At 42.2% G+C, this 27,910-nt stretch overlaps 1 protein-coding gene across 1 annotated transcript; it reads right to left on the reverse strand.

The window, feature by feature from the left end:
* Nucleotides 1-988: 988 nt before the first annotated feature.
* Nucleotides 989-26,712, reverse strand: LOC118358244 (leucine-rich repeat-containing protein 75B-like). The gene is made up of 4 exons (XM_035735837.2): nt 26,128-26,712; nt 10,870-10,998; nt 8,378-8,493; nt 989-3,468 (listed from the first exon to the last, which is right to left on the reverse strand). The coding sequence occupies exons 1-4, from the start codon at nt 26,407-26,409 to the stop codon at nt 2,889-2,891; spliced, it is 1,107 nt and encodes a 368-aa protein (XP_035591730.1). The 5' UTR covers nt 26,410-26,712; the 3' UTR covers nt 989-2,888.
* Nucleotides 26,713-27,910: the final 1,198 nt, after the last annotated feature.

The raw sequence follows: 27,910 nt of genomic DNA on the forward strand, positions 1-27,910 counted from the left end.
GACCACCTGCTCTGATTCTCTGCACCTTAACATACACGCATGCACGCACGCATGCACGCACGCACACACACACACAAACACAAACACAAACACAAACACAAACACAAACACAAACACAAACACAAACACAAACAACACAGCTGCTGCTGCTACAAGACCTTTATAATGAATACTGCACAATTTAAACACTTGCCCCTCGATTCCCCGAAAACACATGTAAATGTTGGACTATAAATTGTGCCTTCCTGTATTATATTTATGCTCAAATATTTATTATATTCTACTGAGCCATTTACTTTATGTTGGCATTCTTATCTTTTCTTATTTCTTATTGCTGTTTCATTGTCGAGAAGGAACCTGCAAGTAAGCGCACAACACATACAACTAATAAAACTTGAAACTTGAGGCCTCCCGAGTGGCTCAGTGGTCTAAGATACTGCATCTCAGTTCTAGAGGTGTCAATACAGATCTTGGTTCGATTCCAGGCTGTATCACAACTGGCCATGATCGGGAGTCCCATAGGGCGGCGCACAATTGGCCCAGTGTCAGGCGAGTTAGGAGGGTTTGGCCAGGGGGAGCTTTACTTGGCTCATCGTGTTCTTGTGGTGGGCCGGGTGCCTGCAGGCTGACCCTCAGTTGAACAGTGTTTACTCCGACACATGTTGGAAGTGCGGCTGTTGAGAAGTGCGGTTTGGCCGGTCATGTTTCGGAGGACGCATGACTTGACCTCCCAAGCCCGTTGCAGTGATGAGACCAGATCGAAATTGGGGAGAAAAATACAAATTGTAACGTGAAACGAGCAGGTCAAAACAACCCATAGAGACAAACAATTAGCTCCTCATAGGTAATACATTATTTCTCACATCCTCTCTTGCTTATACCAGCTCCCACACTCAATAATAACTTTAACATAGAAATGATTAAGGCTCTTGTGACCCTGATGCTGATCCTTTCTGGTAAACTTCATCCTCCAAACAGTTGCTTAGATTCACCGTTTTTATTGGCAGTGAAATTTCATTCAAGATATGGCATGAGATATACATGTACATACAACGACCCAGTTGACAAATAGTATAACAATGACACACGACGCTAACATATATACCACGTGAGAAAAATATTTTCCTGTCACTAGTTCTCTCCCAGGACAACACCTTTGATCTTGTATTTTTTAAAACACACACATACCTTACACACAAAGCACTTTCCTGTGCTACATTTCAGTGAACATGACAGTACTGGTAAGTCATTACTTTATTAATACCTTCAACTTGTGTGTCCTCTAATTGTTCCAGCAGAGTAGGTTAGTGTGCTCCTTTTCACAATTAGAATAATTACGGTAATTGCATGGTCCGACAAAGGACACAACATCAAAGCAATAATACAAACCGTTACGACAGTAATCAGACAATACACAACAGCAAACACACATTAAACACCCTCACACATATTAAATCAGATGATACAACTATATTACTTTGTTATTCAATTATTGTTATTCAATACATTGACTTCATTAATATCAGTTTGCTGAATGACCCTTATGTATACTATGGTTTCAGTGTGGTTAAGCCTCTCAAATATTATTGCGAGAAATTATTAGATGACTTGGAATAAACCGTTTTAACGCATCAATGAGTTTGAAATGGACCTGAAGTCAATACATTTCTTACAATTCTTTAAGTGCAATGCAGCACAGAGCGCAGCTGCAGTTGGTAAACCCAACTTGACTAGCATGTGTTATTTTAAAGACCACCTCTATTCAACACTACACCATAACCACCATGCAGATGATCAGCCCTGGCAATATAGCCTACAATGGAAATGTAACAGTCATGTTCCTCCCTTAAAACAAACAGGTAAAAGCACATATAAATGTTAATAATGACATTTTGGTATAATTGGTGGTCAGTATGTGTTTACATGTTGGGTACTCTTACTACACAGAGATGAATGGGTTCACTCTTGGGGGTTGGCTGTACTGTCATTGATCCCACATGTATCCTGAAATGTAGTGGCTATGATAATGACTCAAATTGCTAAATGGAGCCGTGGATATCAGGGTTTTGGACACCGCAAACAATCAGTGAAAAGAATCTGTCTATCGTTGAGTCCTACCTGTTGTCTTATAAGATGCCTTTGTTCATCTGCAGTGCACTAAAATAGCCTGTGGAAATAGAACAGAGACATGTTTTGTGTCATCATTTACATCTACGTAGGTATTCACAAGTGGGCATTTCGAAAGGGGGGGAAAAAGCAAAAAGTCTTGACTTAGCAGTTTTGCTGGCGTCACGTGACTGGTCGTCGGCTGTATAGTCTGTTGAACTTGTTTCACAGCCTTTGTTGAGAGATTAACAGAGAACACACAATGTGGAGCTAGGCCCTGCCTGCCAGGGATAGTCTCGGTGACAGTCCTGGTAGAGAACCCGGTTGGGACCTGCTGCTTCCAAACTAACAGCAGCTCATTAGACCACCAGCGTTATGCCGCTCCTCCGTCAAGCCGTCTGATCTGAAGTCCTTGGGATTTGCTCCACAGCTGCAACTTTAAGAGAGCGAGAGAGAGAGAACACCTTTTCCTAAATTCGTTCAGCCCCCCTCCAATGAAACCACACCTCGTTCCCAGGAGCACCATCCGCCAACACAGTAAGTCACTAACATAATCGTCAGTTACTGCGGTGGTCTTGTGTGGGTTAACTCATAGATGGTGAGAGATTATTTGGTGGCTGTGTCGGGACAAGGGTCTCTGAATGTGTGGCGCTGAACATCCCTCGTGCCACAATGGGTGACTGGGCTCATGGTGTGAGGGGCAACAGGGGAAAGGTAGGAACTGGGAGCTGTGGGAAGGCCTTTCAAATACAGCAGGGCCGAGCCAGGGGGAGGTCACCGCATCACCTCTCACAGTAGTGTAGGGTGAAGTCCTTCGAAACCTTTCCACCCCCAATACCCCAAGGCTCCAGCTCATCTTCATCTACCTCCTCTTCCTCTGCCTCCTCCTCGTAGTGGCTGGGCTCCTCGATGGAGGTTTCCATGTGGTAGCAGTAGGGCTGACCCTCTGTGTACTCGTAGATGGTGGGCAGGCTGCTCTTCAGGCTGCAGCGGCGTCGTAGGGCCACTAACAGGGGCTGGGGCATGGTGAAAATGTCCAAGTTGTTGCTCAAGTCGATCCAAACCAAGCTGGAGAACTTCTTGGGGTCCTTTAGGATCTCAGTCAGGTCTTTGACTATGGCCAGGGTCAGCCGGTTGCCATTGAGGGCCAAGGTGTTGAGTTTGGGCAGAGACCCCAGGTGGGGTAGCAGGATACGGAGGTTCTCGTCCAGGAGCTCTGTGAAACTGATGTCTACAGCCACCACTGCATCCCCACTGTTCTGGAGGTAGAAGGCCACGTGGCGTACGTCTCGACTGGAGAGAGGGATACCAGACAAGTCGACTCTGTCAGTAGATACCTTTCTCTGCAGGGTTGTCTTGAGACTGTAAAGGGATAACAAAAATATATTGAAAAAATGTTTAGACATTCTTGGATATGAAAGTACACTAGCTCAGTTAAGATATCTCAGAACTTAAGGAACAGGAATGACTGATATAGAGGGGCTGAATGCGGAACTGTTGGTCTCAATTGTATCATCTATATGTGTGACCTGGGAACATGGCCTTCGTGCCATATTGTGTTTCCTGTGTTGTATAAAGGAAGGGGGTTGGGCACGCTTGGAGTGGAAGGCTGGCATAGAGTCTCCAGCATGAGGATTTAGCAGTGTACACTGTGAATGGCCAAAACATACAAAACACCCAACCTCCTCATTCAGAGAGTGAAAAGCATTGCGTTCCTTATTACCAATAGCCAAAAACATTTACCATCTGATTATATGACACAAAACATCACAGAGCTCATTTATAAAAGAGAACTTGGTCTCAACATTACTCAAAATAAAGGTTAAATAAGAACATTTATTGGATTAGTTCAAAAGTCAAACCATGAAATTGCAATCCTGTTTCAGTGATGAAACAAAACATGTCTAGACAGACAAAAATGGCATAAATTTGAATCAACTAAAGTTGCTGGCATAGAAAATGTATTTGATTGCATAAGTTATGTTGCTTCAGTGGATTTAACTACTTTTCTGTAAATGGCAGTTGTGGGTTCCATTTGATATGAGACTGAAATGAAACACATTTTCCATGTGACAAAATGTATTCTCACGGCTGGATATCTGTCTCAGTGTATAGCCTCACAGCATGAGAGTATCAGAGGCAAATCCTCCTGCCTTTTGAAAGATGACATTTGTGTGATGTTGGAGTCCATGGCTGGATTTATATTAAAGGTATTGCACTTTGATGTTGCTTTAACGCTGACTTCCAGGAGTTGGCATATCATATCAGTGACTCATTCTGAGCAACGAGGAAGAGAGACAAGGGCAACAACCACTGATCTACTGCACTGTTCTGCTTCATAAATACACATTACATTTGTACATCATCTGCATACCACCCTATAACAACTTTTCCACATGGCAAATATGCCATACTGTTTGAGGACTTCAGTGCTTAACCAATCACCATTCTCCAGCCTGTTTGGTAATACTATGTTCCACTAGAGCTGACAGAAGAGCCCTGAGTCTCTGATGTAGTATGGGTTTGAATTACAGCGTCCCCCAGACATTCATCCTTTCTGTCCTCTGAGTAATGCTTCTGGACCTGATAGGAATAGAAATCAGCCGTAGAAATGTAACTTCCAAAGGCTCACCTCACATGTAAGTGTTACAGCAGTGCTGTGACACAATGGTGAAAATATGACTCTCTAATGTGAGTTGAATAAATCCTGTCTCTGGAGCCTGCTCTCCCCCTCCCCTCCACCCCTCATTCATTTTGTTCCCTTTGCAGATGTAGGATCTTAATTTGATCACTCTTTTGTTGCTGAGAATTTTCCTGCACGGCAGGAAATGCAAACTTGTAGTGTATTCACGGTTTAAAAAGGCTTCCAAAGTTAGTAATTTCCACTTTAAAGTGTCAGACTTGATTTGCACTATTGAAAAATGTATCAGCCCCTACAAAAAATGTCCATTCATTATAATCCACATAATAATTCACATTTGCTGTTGCTGCAGGATTATTGGCTCAAATTAAGATCCTAAATCTGTATATTAAATCCTCTCACTTGGCCAAAATCTCATCTTCTCAGGAGCACATAAAAAAGTATATTGGCTGAATGTGTGAATGGGGTTATGCCTGCCCATTCCCTGCTCATCAGACACATAATTACTGTGCTCTGGAAACAAGAAAAGAAACATCTCAGCTCCCTGAATAAAGAGCATATATCTCTCTCTCTCTCTTTTTTAAGCATGAACAGTAAACATTACACTCACAAAAGTTCCAAAATAATAAAGACATTTCAAATGTCGTATGTCTATATACAGTGTTGTAACAATCTGCAAATAGTTCAAATACAGAAGGGAAAATAAATAAACATACATTTGGGTTGTATTTACAATGGTGTTTGTTTTTCACTGGTTGCCCTTTTCTTGTGGCAACAGGTCACAAATCTTGTTGCTGTGATGGCACACTGGGGTATTTCACCCAACAGATATGGGAGTTTATCAAAACTTGATTTGTTTTTTAATTCTTTGTGGGTCTGTGTACCCCGAGGGAAATATGGGTCTCTAATATGGTCATATATTGGGCAGGAGGTTAAGAAGTGCAGCTCCGTTTCCATCTCATTTTGTGGGCAGTGAGCACATAGCCTGTCTTCTCCTGAAAGCCAGGTCTGCCTACGGCGGCCTCTCTCAATAGTAAGGCTATGCTCACTGAGTCTGTACATAGTCAAAACCTTCCTTAAGTTTGGGTCAGTCACAGGGGTCAGGTGTTCTAACACTGTCTACTCTCTGTTTAGGGCCAAATAGTATTCTAGTTTGCGCTGTTTTTTTGTTCATTCTTTCCAATGTGTCAAGTAATTATATTTTTGTTTTCTCATGATTTGGTTGTGTCTACTCTCTCTCTCTCTCAATGTCACCCTCTCTCTCTACACTCTTAGAAAAAAGAAGAACCCTTTTTAGTTCCAGGTAGAACCCTCTTTGGTTCCAGGCAGAACTCTTTTGGGTACCATGTAGAACCCTCTGGGGAAATGGTTCTACATGGAGCCCAATAGGGTTCTAACTGGAACCAAAAAGGGTTCTTCAAAGGGTTCTCCTACGGGGACAGCCGAAGAACGCTTTTAGGTTCTAGATAGCACCTTTTTTTTTTAGGAGTGTAGAAACAGGATCTTAATTGAGCCCTGCACTCCTTTACGGCCCTTTCAATGAATTTATATTGTGGTCATTAAATCCAGAGGAATTTATATTGTGGTCATTAAATCCAGAGGAATTTATGTTGTGGTCATTAAATCCAGAGGAATTTCTTACAAGGGTCTGAGAGTCACTGTAAATTAGAAGGCTCATTGTGTCCCAATCTGGGTCTGACATTTCCAGGAATCTGAAATCATTGAAACTAGGCTACTTGAGCGTTTATAAATGTAATTGGAACAAATATAAGTGGATACCAAGATTCAGTCATAAATGATGCAGAATGAACACAAAAATATTGTTTTTAATTACCTAGGCAGGGTAAACTGCTAAATATAGTGACTGTCAAAATGAAGAGCCCCTACAGAGGCAGATGACCATGAAAAAGTAATACTGCTATGCACTATAGTTGAGAATTATTTCTTCAAGGAGTCCATTTTCTCCCCATATCTCCCCTGAGCTACTGCACAGCTCATATCATTTTGTTTTTGCAAAGTCCTTCATGTTTAAAGCATTGCTCTTTAAACAGTAAACATGTCATTCATCTTTCCCTTCACAACCACAGTAAATCCCAGAGCAGAGGGACAGGAGCAGAATGTCAAGTCGAGTCAGACTGAATAGCCAGGTTACCGCCCCTTATTTCCCCCTCCTCACCCCAGGTGTCTGCTGCACTCCTGCTGGCTGGCTGCAGGTGGGACATTTCAACATGTGATAGACAGAGAGGAAGTGGCCATGCCAGGTTACCAACTGTCATCATCCTTAGCTGACTCCTGTGTGTACAGGTTCCCTGTGGATTGAGCTGCCGAGCGGCGCAGCAGTCTAAGGCACTGCATCTCAGTGCTAGAGGTGTCACTACTGACACCCTGGTTTGATTCCAGGCTGTATCACAACCGGCCGTGATTTGGAGTCCCATAGGGCGGTGCACAATTTGCCCAGTGTCGTCCGAGTTTGGCCGGGGTAGGCCGGGGTAGGCCGTCATTGTAAATAAGAATTTGTTCTTAACTGACTTGCCTAGTTAAATAAAGGTTCAATAAGAAAATACGAATGATGATGGTCCTGAGATACTGCATTCTTATTCATCTCATATTCAGTAGTATACAAATAAAGTGTATGTCTAAACCTATGAAGAGGAATTTGCAAATTAGCCGGGTGAGAATAAATAAATAAAAAATAGAATATGCCATGAAATATCTATAGCAGCAAATGTATTGTAATGACACTTCATAGTCGGTGGTTATTATGCATTAGTTTAGCAGTGTGGTATAATCGTGTGCATTGCATAGCATTCGATTTGTGACGGTTAAATGAGCTCCACTGATAATATCTGAGTTCAACAATATTTGCCCAGAACCAGAAATGCTTTATTTTATGTTTTGCTACAACTCAATAAACTCTGAATACAGGAACCCTTTACAAAGTGCCATTAAGTGTTGAATACGGATGAGTGTAGTTTCCTTAGAGCTGAACCTAAAAGCGATGGGAGGTGATGACTAATGCTTGTCCTGCTGCCTGCCTCAGACTGTGTCAGATAACCACTTCATCTACAAGTTCAATATGGGAACATGCATCCTGCTTATTTTTCATTAACATAATTACTAAATCTCAGAAACAGAATAACCTGTCAATTCATTTTGCAAGCGATTTCCATTTTCATGATTTGCACATCAATGATTACAAAACTGGCTGGTACAAATCATGTGTTTTTATCTAAGGAGCCAATGGATCTTATTTCTATACAACCCCTCTATTTCATCCCAACCAAACTGGCCACGTTTGTAGGCAGGCTACTGTCTGTATGGAGAGTGGCCTGTTCTGAGTCAAAGAGGACTGATGCCATTGCACAAACCATTGCTGTGGTGACAGCAGCACCACACAGAGGAATGATTGACACTTCTGGTTGCCTCTGTGGTCCTGACCTGCCTGGCCAGCCCAGAGGCTGCTCTGTCCCAGCCCTATTGAATGTCAGACAAACCCACTCAAAACCCACTTAGGGTGCTTGTCATAAGTCTGGCTGTGGCATTGGCACCATTTTAGATGGCGGTGTTAGCATTTGGGCAGTTTAGAGAGTTTTATGTGTGAAAGACTGATGGCTAGATGGAGGAGCTTACCAGGCCTGGGACTTCCGCCTGGACATGCTCTGTCTGAGCCACTTAGAATGAGGTGTCAGGTGATAGATCAGCTGTCTGCAGATCTTATCTGATGACTTGATGGTGTCAGCATCTTTCTGGGGGAAGAAAGGCTCAAAGATTTAAAAAAAAGTGAAGTGTAACAACAAAATAATACCAGAAGCCCTCTTTTTTTGCTTAGTTCTAAATATGGTTGTTACTTTTTGAGACCATGTATAAGCAAAATACAACACATTATATAACAGCTCAACTTTTGAGGTACATTATACATTTAATCAGAGCTGGTGTGTAACAGTGTGGAAAACAGGAGTCATGGTGAGGAAATAAAGAGGCCAGATTAAATGCAAAATCTAGTGAACACTTTTTCTTGTTATTTCTATCCGTTGTCTGTTTATTGAGTTTTTTTTATTTTTACAGGGACAGTGCACATTAATCAACTTTATGTAAAGTCTGTAACTTTTGGCATCCACATCCCATTTCAACTCAATGTGTAACTGTCGCAAAATTGAAAAATTATCATGTAATTGTTTTATCAATCTTTCTATGCAAACAACATCCAGCTCCTCTGTATGTGTCACACCCTGATCGGTTTCACTTGTCTTTGTGATTGTATCTACCCCCCTCCAGGTATTGCCCATCTTCCCCATTATCCCCTGTGTATTTATACCTGTGTTCTCTGTTTGTCTGTTGCCAGTTCGTTTTGTTCGTAAAACCTACCAGCGTTTGTTTCCATGCTCTTGCCTGTGTCTTGCTCCTGTTTTCTAGTCCTTCCCGGTTTTGACTGTTCTGCCTGCCCTGACCCTGAGACATCCTGCTGTTCTGGACCCTTTACACCCTTTCTGGATTATTGACCCCTGCCTGTCTTGACCTGTCGTTTGCCTGCCCCTGTGGTTATAATAAACTCTTGTTACGTCTGCATCAGGGTCTTACCTAAACGTGATAGTATGGTAATAATACACTGGTTGTCACGTTCGTTGTATGGAGGAGACCAAGGCACAGCGTGGTAAGTGTACATACTTCTTTTATTAAAGAAAGAACACTAAACAAAAGTGCCACTATATAAACGAGTGCTGACAGGCAACTACACATAGACAAGAACCCACAAAACCAAAAGGGAAAATGGCAACCTAAATAGGATCCCCAATCAGAGACAATGATAAACAGCTGCCTCTGAATGGGAACCAATTCAGGCCACCATAGACATACAATTACCTAGACTTACAAAACCCCTAGATATACAAAAACCCTAGACAAGACAAAACAAGCATACCCACCCTCGTCACACCCTGACCTAACCAAAATAATAGCGAAAACAGAGATAACTAAGGTCAGGGCGTGACACTGGTGAAAAGAAGGCAGTGGGAAGGCAGGCCTCTAAATGGCAGATAATCCAAAAAAGAAGATGAGTAGGCGGCCAGTACTTTGTTATACACTTTCGTGAACTATTAACAGAAAATATTTACAAAAGAATACATATAGGAATTGTTAATAGTTCACTAAAGTTTATTACAATGTACTGGCCGTCTATTCGTCTTCTTTCCTGGAAATAATACACTGACATTATTATAGCATTAGGGTTGCAAAGGGAGGGTATATTACTGGAAACTTCCAAAGTATACCAGTAAACTACCAGAATTTCGGTAACTTTCAAAATTTATTTGGAATTTTATAAAATTACATTAGTGGCCTTTTTGGGTACTTCAGATTATGACAGGTGTCTGTAATTATCTCTGAACCCTCTATGTGGTCTTATCACAAATACAATTATTTAAATAAAACAATTATATAATGATAAAGCTGTAAAACATTCTAAATATCAACCACCAACTTAGTGATTACCATTGGTGTTTAATATGAGGGTTTCAGCATGAATCCTTCATATATTTTTTCTCCACACTTTTATTTTGCAATGTCAATATGTATTTGTTTATCAATGATTTGGCATCAAACTGTTGGCAGTTCTGAAAAAGTCAACAACAAAACATTATGCCATTGTTGATCAGATGCTTTTGTCACTAATTAACTATTTTTGTATGCACGCATGACTGTAAGTCGCTTTTGGATAAAAGCGTATGCTAAATGGCATATATTATTATAATATATTTTCTCTTGGACCATATGGTCTATCTACTAGAAACGCATGGACAATATGGACACAGATATAAAAATGAATGCTATATATGAGTTATCCAAGGATAAATTACAAGTTTCCATAGATTGCCGTATATTTTCTGGTAATTTGTTAAATTTGGTCAATTAAGTTGCAGCTTTGCAACCCTATATAGCACCAATCATTATAAAGCCAAACCATTGGCATGGTAAATGTGGTAGACTTTCTTCATTAGTGATTGTATTGGAACAGCATATCATTCTATTCATGATGATACTTATTCTGTCGACATCTTGATTTCTGGAAGTTTGATTCCAAGCTAAGCAGACAATACACCTTGAGATAAGGATTTTGGAGATCTTACCTTCTTGGGACACTGCATCTCGCGAGCCAGGCTTAGCAGCAGCTCATGGGAGATGGGATCCACCAGGTTGAGAAAAGCAGCGTTCTTATATAAGATGTCATTTAGGGATGTTCCTTCCAAGCCCAGATCCTGCCAAATCAGACAAGAAGAGACAGTATTACTCAGAGTGCCCTTAGGCCACATTTTTTACTCTTTGTATTTTATGAAAACAATGAATTGTGTACAAAGAGCAGCATTATCACAGACACATGATGATGATGATATATTATGAAATGATGATGAAATCGACAAATGTGTTTGAAGTGCAGGACTAGCTGGATGTATACGGTATAAAGAGGATGTTGAGAAGTTCCAGCAATAATAATGTAATGCTACTGTAGATGAGAATGTTTTTAAGGTGAGAATGATGTCTGTAACAAGCTACAGATCAGAGCCAACTGAAATAAATGATTTGCATACACCTTTTAAGCCGCAAATGAAGAAGTAGGTAAGGAGAGAAAATAGGGAACTGAAAATGAAAGATTTTCACAGGCCGCATAGAATAGCTGTTCCTGAGTCCTCTACAAAGGCCTAATTAGGCTGTGTATGTGAGGGGTAGAGATTGGACTCGCACATAGAGAGAGCTGAGAAATGAAAGACATGAGGGATGGGAACACACACACACACACACACACACACACACACACACACACACACACACACACACACACACACACACACACACACACACACACACACACACACACACACACACACACACACACACACACACACACACACACACACACACACACACACACACACACACAGAGAGAGAGAGACACACACAACAAAAATTATTGATTGCAATGGACAGTTTGGGTGGGAGGCTAGCAGCCACCCATTACTGACCACCAGTTTATACAAACAAGACAACACCAGGGTGGGAAGTTCCTTCTCTTTTTTTCAAGAGCGAAGATCTAAAAATACTTCCTTTCTTTCCATTGTTTGTGTTTGTGGCCCACATCTGATCATCTCAGAGGCAGACATTGAAACAGGATCAATACGGATGTAACCGCACCACACCTGAAGCAACGAGGAGTCCTTTTTAATGAGATATTGTGAAGAATAGACTTTACTACCTTACTGCAGACGCAACATTACGAACTCAGTTGACTATACAGGTACATTTTCATTCTTCAGTTGTTACAGTAACTCTCACCTAACTATAGCATGTCTACTAACTTTACAGTGTATGATGGATCACCTCTTTTAATTGAGTTACGAACCAAAATATAATTGAGACACGTGCCGATTTGCAATAGCCTGAATGCTGATAACGTGAGTCTTATTCAATTAAACCAGAGCTAATTTAAAAGAGGGTCCCCTGTGATGTGGCTGTCATGCAGCTTTGGCACTCTGGGTTATCTCCTTGCCTTGATTAAAGAGATTCTACAATCTCCTCTGTCAAGTCTTCAGCGTAATTAACTACAGATTGGACAACCTCTGAAAGAGAGAGGAGCTTACGATTGAGCTAACAAACAGGACTATCAGATGTACTGTTATAGCGCATTAATAGTCATGTTATCATACCGCTGGTATTCTTATAGAAATGACTCATTTTCAGCTGATAACTTGCTTTGAAATCCTGATCTGTCCCTAGAAACATGATGCATAGATAGTGAATAAATAGAGCCAAATCCAAACATGACAGAATGGATTATACTTGGGAATTTTCAAGACATCTTGTAATTCCTTTGTCTTAGTGTGATACTAACCATGACTAACCATGACTAAGGTATTAGGTGAACAATAGGTAAGTAAATAAATAAAACAACAGTAAAAAGAGGCTATATACAGTAGCGAGGCTATATACAGTAGCGAGGCTATAAAAGTAGCGAGGCTACATACAGACACCAGTTCGTCAGGCTGATTGAGGTAGTATGTACATGTAGATATGGTTAAAGTGACTATGCATATATGATGAACAGAAAGTAGCAGTAGTGTAAAAGAGGGGTTGGCGGGTGGTGGGACACAATGCAGATAGCCCGGTTAGCCAATGTGCGGGAGCACTGGTTGGTCGGCCCAGTTGAGGTAGTATGTACATGAATGTATAGTTAAAGTGACTATGCATATATGATAAACAGAGTGCAGCAGCAGCGTATAAAGAGGGGTTGGGGGGGGCACACAATGCAAATAGTCTGGGTAGCCATTAGATTACCTGTTCAGGAGTCTTATGGCTTGGGGGTAAAAACTGTTGAGAAGCCTTTTGGTCCTAGACTTGGCACTCCGGTACCGCTTGCCATGCGATAGTAGAAAGAACAGTCTATGACTGGGGTGGCTGGGGTCTTTGACAATTTTTAGTGCCTTCCTCTGACACCGCCCGGTGTAGAGGTCCTGGATGGCAGACAGCTTAGCCGCAGTGATGTACTTGGCCGTACGCACTACACTCTGTAGTGCCTTGCGGTTAGAGGCAGCGCAATTGCTGTACCAGGCAGTGATACAATCAGTCAGGATGCTCTCGATGTCACAGCTGTAGAACCGTAGAACCTTTTGAGGATCTCAGGACCCATGCCAAATCTTTTTAGTTTCCTGGGGGGGAATAGGCTTTGTCGTGCCCTCTTCACAACTGTCTTGGTGTGTTTGGACCATTCTAGTTGGTTGTTGATGTGGACACCAAGGAATCTTTAGCTCTCGACCTGCGCCACTAGAGCACCGTCGATGAGAATGGGGGTGTGCTTGGTACTCCTTTTCTTCTAGTTCACAATCATCTCCTTAGTCACGTTGTGGAATAGGTTGTTATTCTGGCATCACCCGGCCAGGTCTCTGACCTCCTCCCTATAGGCTGTCTCATCGTTGTCGTTGATCAGGCCTACACTGTTGTGTCATCTGCAAACTTAATGATGGTGTTGGAGTCGTGCCTGGCCATGCAGTCGTGGGTGAACAGGGAGTACAGGAGGGGACTGAGCACGCACCCCTGAGCACGCACCCCTTTGCGTTCTTGGGCAAAGGGCTATGGTGGTATTCTTGAAATATGTTGGTATTACAGACTCAATTAGGGACATGTTGAAAATGTCAGTGAATACACCTGCCAGTTGGTCAGCACATGCCCGGAGCACAAGTCCTGGTAATCCGTCTGGCCCTGCAGCCTTGTGTATGTTAACCTGTTCAAAGGTCTTACTCATGTCGACTATGGAGAGCGTGATCACACAGTCGTCCGGAACAGCTGATGCTCTCATGCATGCCTCCGTGTTACTTGCCTCGAAGCAAGCATAGAAGTGATTTAGCTCGTCTGGTAGGCTTGTGTCACTGGGCAACTCGCGGCTGTGCTTCCCTTTGTAGTCTGTAATATCTTGCAAGCCCTGCCACATAAGATGAGCGTCGGAGACGGTGTAGTATGATTCAATCTCAGCCCTGTATTGATGCTTTGCCTGTTTGATGGTTCGTCGCAGGGCATAGCAGGATTTCTTGCAAGCTTCCGGGTTTGAGTCCTGCACCTTGAAAGCGGAATCTCTACCCTTTGGCTCAGTGCGATTGTTGCCTGTAATCCATGGCTTCTGGTTGGGGTATGTACGTACAGTCACGGTTGGTACGACGTCCTCGATGCACTTATTGATAATGCCAGTGACTGATGGGGTGTACTGCTCAATGCCATCGGAAGAATCCTGGAACATGTTCCAGTCTGGGATAGCAAAACAGTCCTGTTTCATTTGACCACTTTTTATAGACTGAGTCACTGGTGCTTCCTGCTTTAATTTCTGCTTGTAAGCAGGAATAAGGAGGATAGAGTTGTGGTCGGATTTACCAAATGGAGGGCAAGGGAGAGCTTTGTACACGTCTCTGTGTGTGGAGTACAGGTGATCTAGAATTTTTTGCCCTCTGGTTGCACATTTAACATTTAAGTTCCCCTGCATTAAAGTCTCTGGACACTAGGAGCGCAGCCTCTGGGTAAGTGGTTTCCTGTTTGCTTATTTCCTAATACAGGTGACTGAGTGTGGTCTTAGCGCCAGCATCTGACTGTGGTGGTAAATAATGTAGTCTGCTTCTTGATATGCCACAGCTGTCAGGTGGATGGATTATCTCGATGCAGTAGATGGTATAGAGCACAGTATATACGTATGAGATGAGTAATGTAGGGTATGTAAACATTATATAAAGTGGCATTGTTTAAAGTGACTGGTGATTCATTTATTACAGGCAGTGGCTCAGGTGGTTATTGTCCTTGATGATCTTTTTGGCCTTCCTGTGACATCGGGTGGTGTAGGTGTCCTGGACAGCAGGTGGTTTGCCACCGGTGATGCGTTGTGCAGACCTCACTCCCCTCTGGAGAGCCTTACGGTTGTGGGTGGAGCGGTTGCCGTACCAGGCGGTGATACAGCCTGACAGGATGCTCTTGATTGTGCACCTGTAAAAGTTTGTGAGTGTTTTTGGTGACAAGCCACATTTCTTCAGCCTCCTGAGGTTGAAGAGGCGGTGTTGCGCCTTCTTCACCACGATGTCTGTGTGGGTGGACCATTTCAGTTTGTCCTTGATGTGTAGGAACTTAAAACTTTCCACCTTCTCCACTACTGTCCCGTCGATGTGGATAGGGGGGGTGCTCCCTCTGCTGTTTCCTGAAGTCCACGATCATCTCCTTTGTTTTGTGGATGATGAGTGTGAGGTTATTTTCCTGACACCACACTCCAAGGGCCCTCACCTCCTCCATGAAGGCCGTCTCGTCGTTGTTGGTAATCAAGCCTACTACTGTAGTGTCATCTGCAAACTTGATGATTGAGTTGGGGGCATGCATGGCCACACAGTCATGGGTGAACAGAGAGTACAGGAGAAGGCTGAGAATGCACGCTTGTGGGGCCCCAGTGTTGAGGATAAGTGGGGTGGAGATGTTGTTTCCAACCCTCACCACCTGGGTGCGGCCCGTCAGAAAGTCCAGGACCCAGTTGCACAGGCCGGGGTCGAGACCCAGGTTCTCGAGCTTGATGACAAGTTTGGAGGGTATTATGGTGTTAAATGCTGAGCTTTAGTCGATGAACAGCATTCTTACATAGGTATTCCTCTTGTCCAAATGGGTTAGGGCAGTGTGCAGTGTGATTGCGATTGCGTCGTCTGTGGAACTATTGGGACGATAAGCAAATTGGAGTGGGTCTAGGGTGTCAGGCAGGGTGGAGGTGATTTGATCCTTGACTAGTCTCTCATGATGACGGAAGTGAGTGCTATGGGGCGATAGTCATTTAGCTCAGTTACTTTAGCTTTCTTGGGAACAGGAACAATGGTGGCCATCTTGAAGCATGTGGGAACAGCAGACTGGGATAGGGATTGATTGAATATGTCTGTAAACACACCAGACAAGCTGGTCTGAGCATGCTCTGAGGACGCGGCTAGGGATGCCGGCTGGGCCAGCAGCCCTGCGAGGGTTAACACGTTTAAATGTTTTACTCACATTGGCTGCGGTGAAGGAGATCCCTCAGGTTTTGGTATTGGGCCGTGTCAGTGGCACTGTATTGTCCTCAAAGCGAGCAAAGAAGTTGTTTAGTTTGTCTGGGAGCAAGACATCCTGGTCCGCGACGGGGCTGGTTTTCTTTTTGTAGTTTGTGATTGATTGTAGAACCTGGCACATCCCTCTTGTGTCTGAGCCGTTGAATTGCGACTCTACTTTGTCTTTATACTGACGCTTAGCTTGTTTGATTGCCTTGCGGAGGGAATAGCTACACCGACTGTATTCAGTCATGTTCCGGTCGCCTTGCCCTGATTAAAAGTGGTTCGCGGTTTCAGTTTTGCGCGAATGCTGCCCTCAATCTGGGTAGCATAGAGGTTAGAGCGTTGGACTAGTAACCGGAAGGTTGCAAGTTCAAACCCCTGAGCTGACAAGGTACAAATCTGTTGTTCTGCCCCTGAACAAGGTAGTTAACCCACTGTTCCTAGGCCGTCATTGAAAATAAGAATGTGTTCTTAACTGACCTAGGTAAAGGTAAAATTATAAAAAATAAACAAATTCAGAGTTTCTGGTTGGGGAAGGTTTTAATTGTCACCATGGGTACAACATCACCGATGCACTTGCTAATAAACTCGCTCACCGAATCAGCGTATACATCAATGTTGTTGTTCGATGCTATCCGGAACATATCCCAGTCCACGTGATCGAAGCAATCTTGAAGCGTGGGATCAGATTGGTCGCACCAGCGTTGAACAGACCTGAGCACGGGCATTTCCTGTTTTAGTTTCTGTTTATAGGATGGGAGCAACAAAATGGAGTCATGGTCAGATTTGCCAAAAGGAGGGCAAGGGAGGGCTATGTATGCGTCGCGGAAGTTAGAGTAACAATGATCCAGAATTTTTCCAGCCCGGGTCGCGCATTCGATATGCTGATAAAAATTTAGGGAGCCTTGTTTTCTGATTAGCCTTGTTAAAATCCCCAGCTACTATAAATGCAGTCTCAGGATATGTGGTTTCCAGTTTAAAAAGAGTCCAATGAAGTTCTTTCAGGGCCATCTCGGTATCCGCTTGGGAGGGGGGTGTACACGACAGGTAGTGTACACGACAGGTAGGCTATACTCCTGTTATAAAGAGAAGCAATGTGCTTAATATTAGGAAAGTTGAGAAATAAATATAGTAGGCCTAGCCTATAGAAAGCTGATGGGATCCTCCTCTTTTCAATAGAGACCATCACTTGTTTTTCTCACACAATTGCATTGCTTATAGAAATCAGCAGCATCAGAGCTTGGAGAAGCCTAATTACCATGGCTAAACGGTCACGTGGAATTTGACTGCCTCACGACTGGTCACCGCGGTATGGACCAGATAACAACCCTGCACACACCTGAGTCAATGCTTTGTAGAAACCCTTTGGCGGTGATTACAGCTGTGAATCGTTTTGGGTAAGTCTCTAACAGCTTTGCACACCTGGATTGTAAAATATTTGCCCATTATTATTTGCTTTATTCTTCAAGCTCTGTCAAGTTGATTGTTGATTATTGCTAGACAGCCATTTTCATGTCTTGCCATAGATTTTCAAGCCGAGTTCAGTTAAAACTGTAACTAGGCCACTCAGGAGCATTTGGCCTTGTGTTTAAGGTTATTATCCTGCTGAAAGGAGAATTCATCTCCCAGTGTCTGGTGGAAAGCAGACTGAACCAGGTTTTTCTCTAGGATTTTTCCTGTGCTTATAGCTTTACTCCGTTTCTTTGTATCCTAAAACACTCGCTAGTCCTTGTCGATGATAAGAATACCCATAACATGATGCATCCACCACTATGCTTGAAAATATGGAGAGTGGTACTCAGTATTGGATTTGCCCCACACAACACTTTGTATTCAGGACAAAACGTTAATTTATTTGCAGTAATACTTAACTGCCTTATTGCAAACAGGATGCATGTTTTGTAATATTTGTATTCTGTACAGGCTTCCTTTCTTTCACTATGTCATTTGCATTAGTATTGTGGAGTAACTACACGGTTCTTGATCCATCTTCAGTTCTCGTATCACAACCATTACACTCTGTAACTGTTATCACAATGGTGAAACAATGATCACAATGATAACAGTTACCATGGTGAAATCCCTGAGCAATTTCCTTCTTCTCTGGGAACTGTTAGGAAGGACGCCCGTATCTTTGTAGTGACTGGATGTATTGATACACCATCCAAAGCCTAATTAATAACTTCACCATGCTCAAAGTTATATTCAGCATCTGCACTTTTTATTGTTACACATCTACCAATAGGTGCCCTTCTTTGCGAGGCATTGAAAAACCTCCCTGGTCTTTGTGTTTGAATCTGTGCTTGAAATGTAGTACTCAATTGAGGTACCTTACAGATACTTGTATGTGTGGAGTACAGAGGTGGGGTAGTCATTCAAAAATGATTGAACAAGGAATTTAACTTATTATGCGATTTGTTAAGCACATTTTTACTGCTGAACTTACAGTGACCTCCAAAAGCATTTGGACAGTGACACATTTTGAATTGTTTTTTCTTTGTACTCAAGCTGTCACAGCTGTTGAAGGAAGTGGACCAAGGCTCAGCGTTGTGAGCGTACTTTTTATTTTATTATAGAAATGACGCCGAACAAAACAATAAACACTACAAACCAAACCATTTAGCTAAAGGATATGTGCCATAAACAAAGTCAACTTCCCACAAAGACAGGTGGGAAAAAGGGCTTCCTATGTATGGTTCTCAATCAGAGACTACGATAGACAGCTGTCCCTGATTGAGAACCATACCCGGCCAAAACATAGAAATACAAATAATAGAACATAGAATACAAACCCCAAATCACACTCTGACCAAACCAAATAGAGACATAAAAAGGGTCTCTACGGTCAGGGTGTGACACTAGCACTTTGGATTTGAAATGATGCAATGACTATAAGGTCAGAGTGCAGATTGTCCCAGGAGTATTGGGACAAATTCACTTATATGTGTATTAAAGTAGTACAAAGTAAGTTATTTGGTCCCATATTCAAAGCACGCAATGACTACATCAAGCATCTGACTCTACACATTTTTGGGATGCATTTGCTGTTTGTTTTGATTGTGTTTCAGATTATTTTGTGCCCAATAGAAATGAATGGAGTCCCTCTTATTGTAAATAAGTTCCTAAACACTTCTACATTAATGTGGATGCTACCATGATCACAGATAATCTTGAATGAATCTGAAATAATGTTGAGTGAGAAAGTTACAGACGCACAAATATCATACCCCTAACACATGCTAACCTCTCACCATTACAATAACAGGGGAGGTTAGCATTTTTGGGGGGACTGTTATTTGTGTATAAAAATAGAACTAACAGTAAATTCAGTAGGATAAATCGATCCACTAATACAGGACGAGTAAAGCCCCAGTGCTTCTGAGATTCTTCAAAGTTGCCACCCTTTGCCTTAATGACAGCTCTGCACACTCTTGTCATTCTCTCAACCAGATTCATGAGTTAGTCACCTGGAATGCATTTCAATTAAACGGTGTATACCTTCTTAAAAGTTAATTTGTGGAATTTCTTTCCTTCTTAATGCAGTTGAGCCAATCAGTTGTGTTGTGACAAGGTAGGGGGGAATACAGAACATAGCCCTATCTTTCAAAGACCAAGACCATATTGGGGTAAGAACATCTCAAATAAGCAAAGAGAAACTACAGTCCATCATTACTTTAAGACAAGAAAGAAGGTCAATGAGGAACATTTCAAAAACGTTGAACGTTTCTTCAAGTGCAGTTGCAAAATTATAATGAAAGTGGCTCTCATGAGGACCGCCACAGGAAAGGAAGACCAAGAGTTACAGTACCTCTGCTGCAGAAGATAAGTTCACCAGCCTCAGAAATTGCAGCCCAAATAAATTCTTCACAGGGTTCAAGTAACAGTCACATCTCAACATCAATTGTTCAGAGGTGACTGTGTGAATCAGGCCTTCATGGTTGAAATGCTGCAAAGAAACCACTACTAAAGGACACCAATAAGAAGAAGAGACTTGCTTGGGCCAAGAAACAAGAGCAATGGACATTACACGAGTGGAAATCTCTCCTTTGGTCTGATGAGTCCAAATTTGAGATTATTGGTTTGAAGAATCTTAAATATAAAATACATTTTGATTTGATTAATACTGTTTTGGTTACTACATGATTCCATATGTGTTATTCATAGTTTTGATGTCTTCACTATTATTCTACATTGTAAAAAAAAATAAAAATAAAGAAAAACCCTTGAATGAGTAGGTGTGTCCAAACTTTTGACTGGTACTGAATATTTTTTAATTTATATTTTTGTTTAATTCAAATTTTTCAGGGGGTGGTGCAGCACCCTCAGCACCTTTACTTCCCACGGCAATGCTTTTATCCTGTTTCCCTCTGTACACAGACCACATGTACAGTTGAAGTCGGAAGTTTACATACACTTAGGTTGGATTCATTAAAATTCGTTTTTCAACCACTCCACAAATTTCTTGTTAACAAACTATAGTTTTGGCAAGTCGGTTAGGACATCTAATTTGTGCATTACACAAGTAATTTTTCCAACAATTGTTTACAGACAGATTATTTAGCTGAAATTCACTGAATCACAATTACAGTGGGTTAGAAGTTTACATACACTAAATTGACTGTGCCTTTAAACAACTTGGTAATTCCAGAAAATTACGTCATGGCTTTAGAAGCTTCTGATAGGTTAATTGACATCATTTGAGTCAATTGGAGGTGTACCTGTGGATGTATTTCAAGGCCTACCTTCAACCTCAGTGCCTCATTACTCGTCTCATATGTATATACTGTTTCCTATACTATTCTACTGTATCTTAGTCTGTTCCGCTCTGACATCGATCATCCATATGTATATAGTCTTAATTCATTCCTACTTAGATTTGTGTCATTTGTTAGATATTACTGCACTGTCAGAGCTAGAAGCACAAGCATTTCGCCACACCCGCAATAACATCTGCTAATCACGTGTATGTGACCAATAAAATTTGATTTGATGATCAGTTTTTGGTTCAACCCCCGCATGGGAGAGGGAGATAAGGTCTGTGCAGAATGCTCTTTGTGTAACTCAACATGAAGATGTCCTCCTAACGATCCTTACGGAGGTGGAAGGCATTCTAGGCTCCAAGCCCCTAGGCTATGTTTCAGCAGATGAGGCAGACCCCGATCCAGTCATGCCCTATCTGCTCTTGATGGGGCAACATGATGCTTCACTCCCACATGCTGTATATGCAGACAAAGACCTTCTTGGACAACGCCGTTGGAAGCATAGTAAGGTCCTGGCTGACTACTTTGGACCCACTTCATGTGGAACTATTTCCCAAGTCTTCAGCAGAAGCAGAAGTGGTGGAAGGACACACCAGACTTGAAGGTTGGACAAGTGGCCATGATAGTGGTGCCTCGTTGCCCATCATACGGAGAGTGAAGACGATCCCAAGTGCAGATGGAAGGATCCGGAATGTGGAGGTCAAGGTCAAGTAATGCCCGATTGGTGTAGCTTCCTGTTGTGTTAGACAATGCAGACCTACCTCCGTAGAAAGGAAGATGGAGGCTTTTACTAAATTCAAATTAGTTACACTAATTCTGGGGTGGTTGTATAAAAGCCTGTTAGATTTGAATTTAGAATCTCGCTAAATTTAATTAGATCTACATGGACATTTTATTGAACTTTATTGAATTTTGTATTTTTTGTGTGTTATTAGCATATTATTGTGTTATTACATACAGCCAGAAATACCTGTTGTATATCAGAGTGGCAGTAATAGGACTTTCCTGAATGAGATCCTTTGTTTGTACCACTCAAGGCGATTGAACTTGTCCTAGAGGCTGCTTCAAGACACTGCCGGTGGAGAAGAGGTATTCGGAGTGGACTTTTAGTCAGACTCAGGAGGCGTGCACAACATCCACCGCTTCTGAGTATATTACTCACTAATGCTCAGTCCCTGGACAAAAACGCAGACAAGCTCAGGGCAAGGATCTCGTTCCAGAGAGACATCAGGGACTGTAACATACTCTGCTCCACGGAATCATGGCTCTCTCCAGATATACTGTCCCCGTCCATACAGCCAGCTGGGTTCTCAGTACATTGTGCAGATAGGAATAAAGAACTCTCCAGAAAGAAGAAAGGTGGAGGTGTACTGTATGTTTCATGATGAATTACTCATGGTGCTATTGTGGTAACATACAGGAACTCAAATCCTATTGTGCACCTGACCTAGAATACCTCACAATCAAACGCCAACTGCATTGTTATCTTCAGTCATCGTCACAGTCGTGCATATTCCACCTCAAGCCGATACCACGACGGCTCTCAAGGAATTACTGCGCACTAGACCTTGTGCAAACTGGAAACCGCATATCCTGAGGATTTGGAAAGGCACACACACCTGTCTATATAAGGTCCCACAGTTGACAGTGCATGTCAGAGCAAAACCCAAGCCATAAGGTCAAAGAAATTGTCCGTAGAGCTCCGAGACAGGATTGTGTCGAGGCAAAGATCTGGGGAAGGGTACCAAAACATTTCTGCAGCATTGAAGGTCCCCGGGAACACAGAAGTCTCCACCATTCTTAAATGGAAGAAGTTTGGAACCACCAAGGCTCTTCCTAGAGCTGGCCGCCCGGCCAAACTGAGCAATTGGGGGAGAAGGGTCTTGGTCAGGGAGGTGACCAAGAACCTGATGGTCACTCTGGCAGAGCTCCAGAGTTCCTCTGTGGAGATGGGAGAACCTTCCAGAAGGACAACCATCTCTGCAGCACGCCACCACTCAGACCTTTATGGTAGAGTGGCCAGACGGAAGCCACTCCTCAGCAAAAGGCACATGACAGCCCACTTGGAGTTTGCCAAAAGACACATAAAGACTCTCAGACCATGAGAAACAAGATTCTCTGGTCTGATGAAACCAAGATTGAACTCTTTGGCCTGAATGCCAAGCGTCACATCTGTAGGAAACCTGGCACCATCCCTATGGTGAAGCATGGTGGTGGCAGCATCATGCTGTGGGGATGTTTTTCAGCGGCAGGGACTGGAAGAGTAGTCAAGATCAAGTTGAGATCAAGATCCAATTTGTAAGTCGCTCTGGATAAGAGCGTCTGCTAAATGACTTAAATGTAAATGTAAATGTAAGGGAAAGATGAACAGAGCAAAATACAGAGTCCTGCTCCAGAGCGCTCAGCACTTTAGACTGGACAGGACAATGACCCTAACAGGACAATGACCCTAAGCACACAGCCAAGACAACGCAGAAGTGGCTTCGGGACAATTCTCTGAATGTCCTTCAGTGGCCCAGCCAGAGCCCGGACTTCAACCTGATCAAACATCCCTGGAGAGACCTGAAAATAACTGTGTAGCGACGCTCCTCATCCAACCTGACAGAGCTTGAGTGGATCTGCAGAAAAGAATGGGAGAAACTCCCCAAATACAGGTGTGCCAATCTTGTAACGTTATACCCAATAGGACTCGAGGCTGTAATCACTGCCAAAGGTCCATCAACAAAGTACTGAGTAAAGGGTCTGAATACTTATCTAACTGTGATATTTCAGTTTATTATTTTTTATACATTTTCTAAAATGTCTAAAAACCTGTTTTTGCTTTGTCATTATGGGGTATTTATTGCTTGTAGATTGAGGGGGGAAACTATTTAATCCATTTTAGAATACGGCTGTAACGTAACAAAATGTGGAAAAAATCAAGGGGTCTGAATACTTTCCGAATGCACTGTATATTCTCAGACTCCGACATTGCTCGTCTTAATATTTGTATATTTCTTAATTCCATTATTTTACTTTTAGATTATTTTGTATTGTTGTGTATTGTTAGATATTACCACACTTTTGGAGCTAGGAACACAAGCATTTCGCTACACCTGCTAAATATGTGAATGCGACCAATATAATTTGATTTGATTTGGATGGGTAACTTTCTTCACCAGTTCTTTTACCATTTTGTACAATTATGTGATTACCCTACCAGTTGTTGTAACTGTAATGTTAATTCTCCTGAGAGGAATTATCGGGTTATTTTTCTCTTATTGTAAATTGTGTATAGAGATAGCTGATATTACTGTCATGTTGTTTATTGGATTTACATTGTAGTAATTTTCTCTTTCATGTATAACCTGTTTCGTCATTACAACTCCTTCTGTGTCTGTCGTCACTCGACCAGAGTGCAGTCGGGAATCTGTCAACTCCGAGTGGCCTATCCACACATTAGAGAGTACCAGACCCCGTTTTATAACTACTTTTTCAAAGTAACATTAGTTAAATAAATTATATTTTTCATAAGGGTAGCTTTAGTGTAGCTTAACTTAAATTGTTTGCTTGGTAAACTATCTTTTCAGAAGAACTTCCCCAGCACAGGTAGCAATCATTACCAATAGGATGGCTCGATTAAATCTATACAATATTATGTCAATGCTGTACTTTACCTGTGTGAATCTACGTAATACATTTCCCCTGTATTTCTTTAAAAAATACTGAGGCAAAACTTGAATGAACCAATATGAAATGGGCCGATTTCTGTATGTCTGGAACCGTCAGCTGCTCACTCTCCTGCTGTAACAGCCGAGGTCCATTATAGAGAATGGGCTGGCAGTAGGGAGGAAGACATTAGGGGAAGAGAGAGGGTGAATGTGTAGCTCTAATGGGTGCATTAGACAGCAGAGAGTGGAGGTGAGATCCTGCCCTGTCCATACCAGGGGATAAAGGGGTGGGATGACAGGGAGGAAGGGGGGCAGCACTCACACCCACAGTCCCATAAGACAATAGGAGCAGAAGAGTAGTCATCCGGTGACCTGTCAGTAGATGAGACTGTACCGTGAGTTAGGTGGACTGTGATGGGGGTATTGATCTGGGCTGTGCAGACATCCAAATAATAACTGAGAATTGCCATTTGTGCTTTGTTTCAACCCAACGCAAGAAATTGTAGTGGCAAATGAACCTTATTTTAAGCCATTTATGGACAAAACACAGTCGACATGACACAGGGCACAATTAAATTGACCAAATCAAATGCAGGTTTTCCAACAAATGTCAATACTAAACACATTATATTATCATTACATAATTCTGGGTGGAATGGCATAAGATAATGTAATGAAATAAGAACACTTTATTAATGAAAGAAATCAGCATTAATTCTACAGACACTTAGTAGTAGTCCCATGTTTAACACCACTGCTGTTACACATAGAATTCCCTATTTATGAGAATAAATAGCAGAATCACTCTATCCCACAAGCTGGTCCAGCATCCTGTTTCTGGTATTATTAGAAACTCTGAAAAGTGCATGCACTCAGACAAATCTGTGCAATATGTTATGTCTATCATATTGTGAATAGTAATTGTGATATTGTTCAATGTTTTTATGAAATAACAGCAGCACCAGTGGTGCCATGGAAATTACCAGATGCCAGGGATGACAGTGAGAGTAGTGGGCCTAATAGTTTACAAACACCTCCTTCAAAAACAGGTCAATAGTAGAAGCACCTGTGGCCACTGTATGGGTGGGTAGGCTACTTCAAATGTAGGTTCAATAATGCTGAGGAGCTCCTGCATAAACGGAAATATTGGGACTTATCCACGACAGTCTAAATGACCCATGCTGCATATGATGCAAGGTTTATATATCTGTTCGAAAAATTCTAATCAAAATTGTTGGAATGGGACAGACAATACACATGGTGACAAGCAGCGCAGTGATGACAGGCATTTGCCATGAAAGCAGATCGATGCACATTTGCGCGATGTAGGCCTACTGTGCGCAATTTTGATAGATTCATACGCAATAATTCCAATGTAGATAGTTTGTCCTTACCTTCCTCAATAGTTTAAGCACGTCGGTTGCCTGATCTATCCTGCGATCACGGAGCAGCTTTTGTATCTCTCGGATCCATGCCACTCGCCTCACGTAGGGACTATGATTTGACCGCCTCAGCATCCCGGGCAGTTTATCTGATTTCAGCATCATCGTAAACAGAAAGTCGCCGCCTTGAATTCTACCTCTGTCGCCTTCTCCTGTGCTGTTAAGAGGCTTGCAACGCCTTTTCGTAAAATTCTCATTGTCCAGACTACTCTGTCTACTTAATCTAGAACCCATATTTAAGTGTTTATATCGACAGTATTTTACAATTGCACAATGCAACCATAATACTGTCTAAACTCAGAAATATACCCCAGTTCAATAGCCCATATGTTATCTGTAGCCTATTGCCTATTATTGTTGTCAGAAGACAACATTCAATACTGACAGCAACACAGCACAATATTCCTGATTGACCTGTTACCGGATATTCAACGACTGTCTATTGCGCCCGTGACACATTTACGAGGACAGACGAATGCTCTGTTAATTTGGATGATCTCTGAGGGTCTACGTGTGCCAGTATGCTCGGTGGATGCTCGTGCCTTTACGCTGTTGTTTAGGTTTGTGCAGTGTTGCACGGCAGACACCAGGCTCGTGGCGCGCATAACCAATCACAGCCTTCGTGTGCCATTGCGCGCCCTGCGAAGTTACAACACGCCCTTCTCACGACTTCAATTTAGGAAGGTGCATGGTATGGCCACTGAGTGCACAGCCTTTATTAAGACACACCAGTTGTGAATAAACTCTACCACCTTTATTTAGGCTACTGTGACATTGCACTGTATTTGCATTCAACCTTTTGCAGCAATCATATGGATGGCATGGGGGTTGTTTATTATAAAAATGATCAGTGAGACCAGTTTGGGTTGGGGCCACAGGGCTTTATTGTCTTCATTCATTCATTCCCTAGTCACAGGGGCCATCAGGGGTTCAGAACAGTATGCAGCAATAATAGACAATGGTAAGCGCGTAGAAATAGAATCCTACTATTTGGAACCCGATATTTATGGGTGAGCTGCTGTTAAATCCACAAGGGAGCACATGCTGTGCATTTGAGCAATCTATGGAAGTAAGTTCATCATCAACTATAAGCTGTGTGATTTATACTATCAAAATGATCAGGATATCATTGTTTGATATTGAGATAATTTTTGGGGGGAATTGGAATAGTCTCAAGTGTTCTGACATGGTTGGCAAGGATGAAATACTGTGTAATTTGTTGTGAAATAGGCTATTGTGTGATTCAATTATAATCACTTCTGGACTCCTTCAAAGAGCATATTATACATCTAATAAAGGATTACAAGGAACTTTACAATTTTAAAATGCAATGTGAACAATATTTTTGTCTCAAAAACCTTGGTTGTTCACTATTTGTTAACTGCTTGTTAACTCGTTACGGGGGTTTTAACCATCTGTTCTGTCTAGAATGACACTTTCTACCCCAATTCCCGTCAAGTCCTATCCAACTACTTCATGTCTCCAGTGTTTGTCTGGCAAAATATGGTATGTCTGGCCAAATCAACATTACTGAACACTGAACACGTCATTAGATTGAGGCAACATGCTGTTGTGTGTGCCAAAGCTAGTAATGGCAATTTAGTGTGGTTATAAAAATGATTACACATGCTGATTAGGCTATGTTGATTACCGGTCAATTACAGAGACAGAACATGTGGTTAAGGCTGAAAGTAAGGAGTTTTTTTTATGCTGTAAATCAGTAGTGCTGCTGGAC

The sequence above is a fragment of the Oncorhynchus keta genome, chromosome 25, assembly GCF_023373465.1.
Source record: "Oncorhynchus keta strain PuntledgeMale-10-30-2019 chromosome 25, Oket_V2, whole genome shotgun sequence".
In the NCBI taxonomy this organism is placed as follows: domain Eukaryota; kingdom Metazoa; phylum Chordata; class Actinopteri; order Salmoniformes; family Salmonidae; genus Oncorhynchus; species Oncorhynchus keta.

Bases quoted from the DNA above. Each gene is read 5' to 3' on its own strand.
- LOC118358244 (XM_035735837.2), bottom strand. From the start codon at position 26,409: ATGGGTTCTAGATTAAGTAGACAGAGTAGTCTGGACAATGAGAATTTT. The intron at 8,494-10,869 runs GTAAGATCTCCA...TTCTTCCCCCAG, and splicing joins AGATGCAGTGTCCCAAGAAG to AAAGATGCTGACACCATCAA. The intron at 3,469-8,377 runs GTAAGCTCCTCC...ATCCCTTTACAG, and splicing joins AGGCGGAAGTCCCAGGCCTG to TCTCAAGACAACCCTGCAGA.